The following is a 2,273-nucleotide window of genomic DNA, read 5'->3' as shown; positions in this document are numbered from 1 at the left end:
CTTCGGAGGAGAAGGCTCTGCATTTGAACTTAGTGCTGGACGATGAGGCGCTGAACTCTTGGAAGGTGGTGTCGGAAAGCGTCAATGTTGACGACAAGGACGAGTTCGAGTCGGTTTATAAGACGTGGGGACACATGTTTGTGCCCAGCATGTACCATGAGCGATTGGAGGAGGAGTTATACCTCTTTGCGAAGAAGAGGAGCGAAACGGTGGCGAACTGTCATCAGAGAATGCGTAATATAACGTGTATGCTCTCCAACCTCCCATCTAACGCTCTGGAGTTGGATGAGCAGACGTTGATCCTCACGTTCAAGATGGCGTTGCCGAACGAGTGGAAGACGGCATATGAGCGTAGTGGAGTTCATCTCACCTCAATGCCGAAGACCGTCCAGTATTTTGAGCGGCTGGAGATTAACGACACGTTGGTTGAGCCGAAGAACATGGTGGGTGCAGCGGAGATTGATCAGAAGACCTACGAGAAGATTCTCGAACTGCTAACCCGCTTTAAAAAAGCTCTATAATGGACACTTGGGGCGCATGAAGTTTCCAGACTACATCTTGCCGATGGCGAAGCAGTATACACCGATACAATCAAGACCGTAATCCATACCCAGAAGCGAAGAAGGTACTGCACGAAAGGAGATCCAGCGTTTACGGGTGCTGGATGTGCTGGAGCAGATCTTTGACAGTGAGTGGGCATCGCCTGCTTTCTTCTTGAAGAAGCCTGGCGGACGGCTGCGGTTGCTGACAGACTTTCGAGCTTTGAATAAGTTCTTAAAGCGCATTCCGTACTATGTGCCGTTAATTCGAGAAGTATTGATACGTCTGGGAGGTGCAAAGTTCTTCTCATCTCTGGATGCTAACATGGGATATTATGCGAGGCAACTGGTCAAGGGAAGCAGACGCGTTACTGCTTTTTGCACTCCGCTTGGTAAATTTCAGTACAAGCGGCTACCAACGGGAATATCAACAGCTTCAGATGAATACCAGGCGTGTATGTCGAGAATTTTGGGCGATTTAGACTTTGTGATAGTTTATTTGGATGACATCCTCATTTTCTCTAAAACGGCAGAAGACCATGTGGAACATCTGCGAGTGGTATTCACACGGTTGGCGGAGTATAATGTAACCCTCAACGGCAAGAAATGCCACATTTTCTGCTCAAGTGTGGAATATCTGAGCTTCACTGTGAGCGCAGAAGGCATTAAGCTTCAGGAGAAGAAGATCCGAGCGATTCTTCAGATCAAAAGACCAAAAGAACAAGAGAAAACTGCGGAGATTCCTGGGAATGATTAATTACTATCGTGAAATGGTGTCAGGCAAGTCTACTATCTTAAAGCCGTTGACGCAGTTGACATCTCCGAAGGCCACCTTCCAATGAACATCGGTTGAAGAAGAAGCCTTCGAAGATATTAAGAGGGCTTTGGCGAAAGCCGTGTAGTTAACCTTTCCAAATTTCGAGAAACCATTCGACATCTACGCAGATGCCAGTGGAAAACAATTAGGTGGACTTATAGAACAACAAGGAAAGTTGATTGCTTGCTACTCCAGAAGTCTTACGACCACTCAGCAGAACTATACAACAACGGATTTGGAGTTGCTGTCAGTGATCGAGATTTTGAAGGAGTATAGGACGATGTTGCTGGGGTTTCCATTGTGGTACACACGGACCATAAGAACCTCATTTATCCCACGGAGAATTCGCTGCGAGTGAAGAGGTGGAAGTTGCTTTTGTCGGAGTACAAGATCACCTGTGAACATGTCCAAGGGAAGGATAATGTAGCTGCAGATGCATTTTCACGGATGTCATACGACGAGGAAGTTAATGGTGAAGCTGAGATGGAAGCTTTGCTAATTGATCCCGTTGCCTGTGTTCTTGAAGGAAAATACAGCAAGCAACACCAAGCGGAGGATGACGTCACTCAATCTTTGATTCAATCGTGTATGAATGGCACGAATAATCCCGACTACCGGATCCAAAACATGATGGGAGCCCGTCTATTGGCTTTTCAAAAGCGTGTGGTTATTCCTATGGCTCTACGTCAAGAATTGGTGGAGTGCTACCACACCCAATTGATACAGCCGGGACCAAAGCGACAATTTAACACGATGAAATCCATTTTTCTACTGGTCCGGAATGACGAGAAGCATTGTGGAGTTCACTAAGAAATGTCTTACCTGCAAACGAGCCAAACGGCATGGGGGACAGCAGAATTACAGGAAATTACCCCCACGAACAATGAAAACGGTGGACCCATTCGATGTAGTGCACG

General features: G+C 46.8%; 1 protein-coding gene across 1 annotated transcript; it reads left to right on the top strand.

Annotated features, from left to right (window-relative positions):
- Nucleotides 1-1,803: 1,803 nt before the first annotated feature.
- On the top strand, nucleotides 1,804-2,166 carry PPTG_22680 (hypothetical protein; the record flags this gene model as incomplete). The annotated part of the gene is made up of 1 exon (XM_008905801.1): nucleotides 1,804-2,166. The coding sequence occupies one exon, from the start codon at nucleotides 1,804-1,806 to the stop codon at nucleotides 2,164-2,166; it is 363 nt and encodes a 120-aa protein (XP_008904049.1).
- Nucleotides 2,167-2,273: the final 107 nt, after the last annotated feature.

This window comes from Phytophthora parasitica (genome assembly GCF_000247585.1).
Source record: "Phytophthora parasitica INRA-310 unplaced genomic scaffold supercont2.21, whole genome shotgun sequence".
NCBI classification, from domain to species: domain Eukaryota; phylum Oomycota; class Peronosporomycetes; order Peronosporales; family Peronosporaceae; genus Phytophthora; species Phytophthora nicotianae.
Note: the sequence above shows the minus strand (reverse complement) of the source record. Positions and strands in the feature narration are given on the sequence as shown.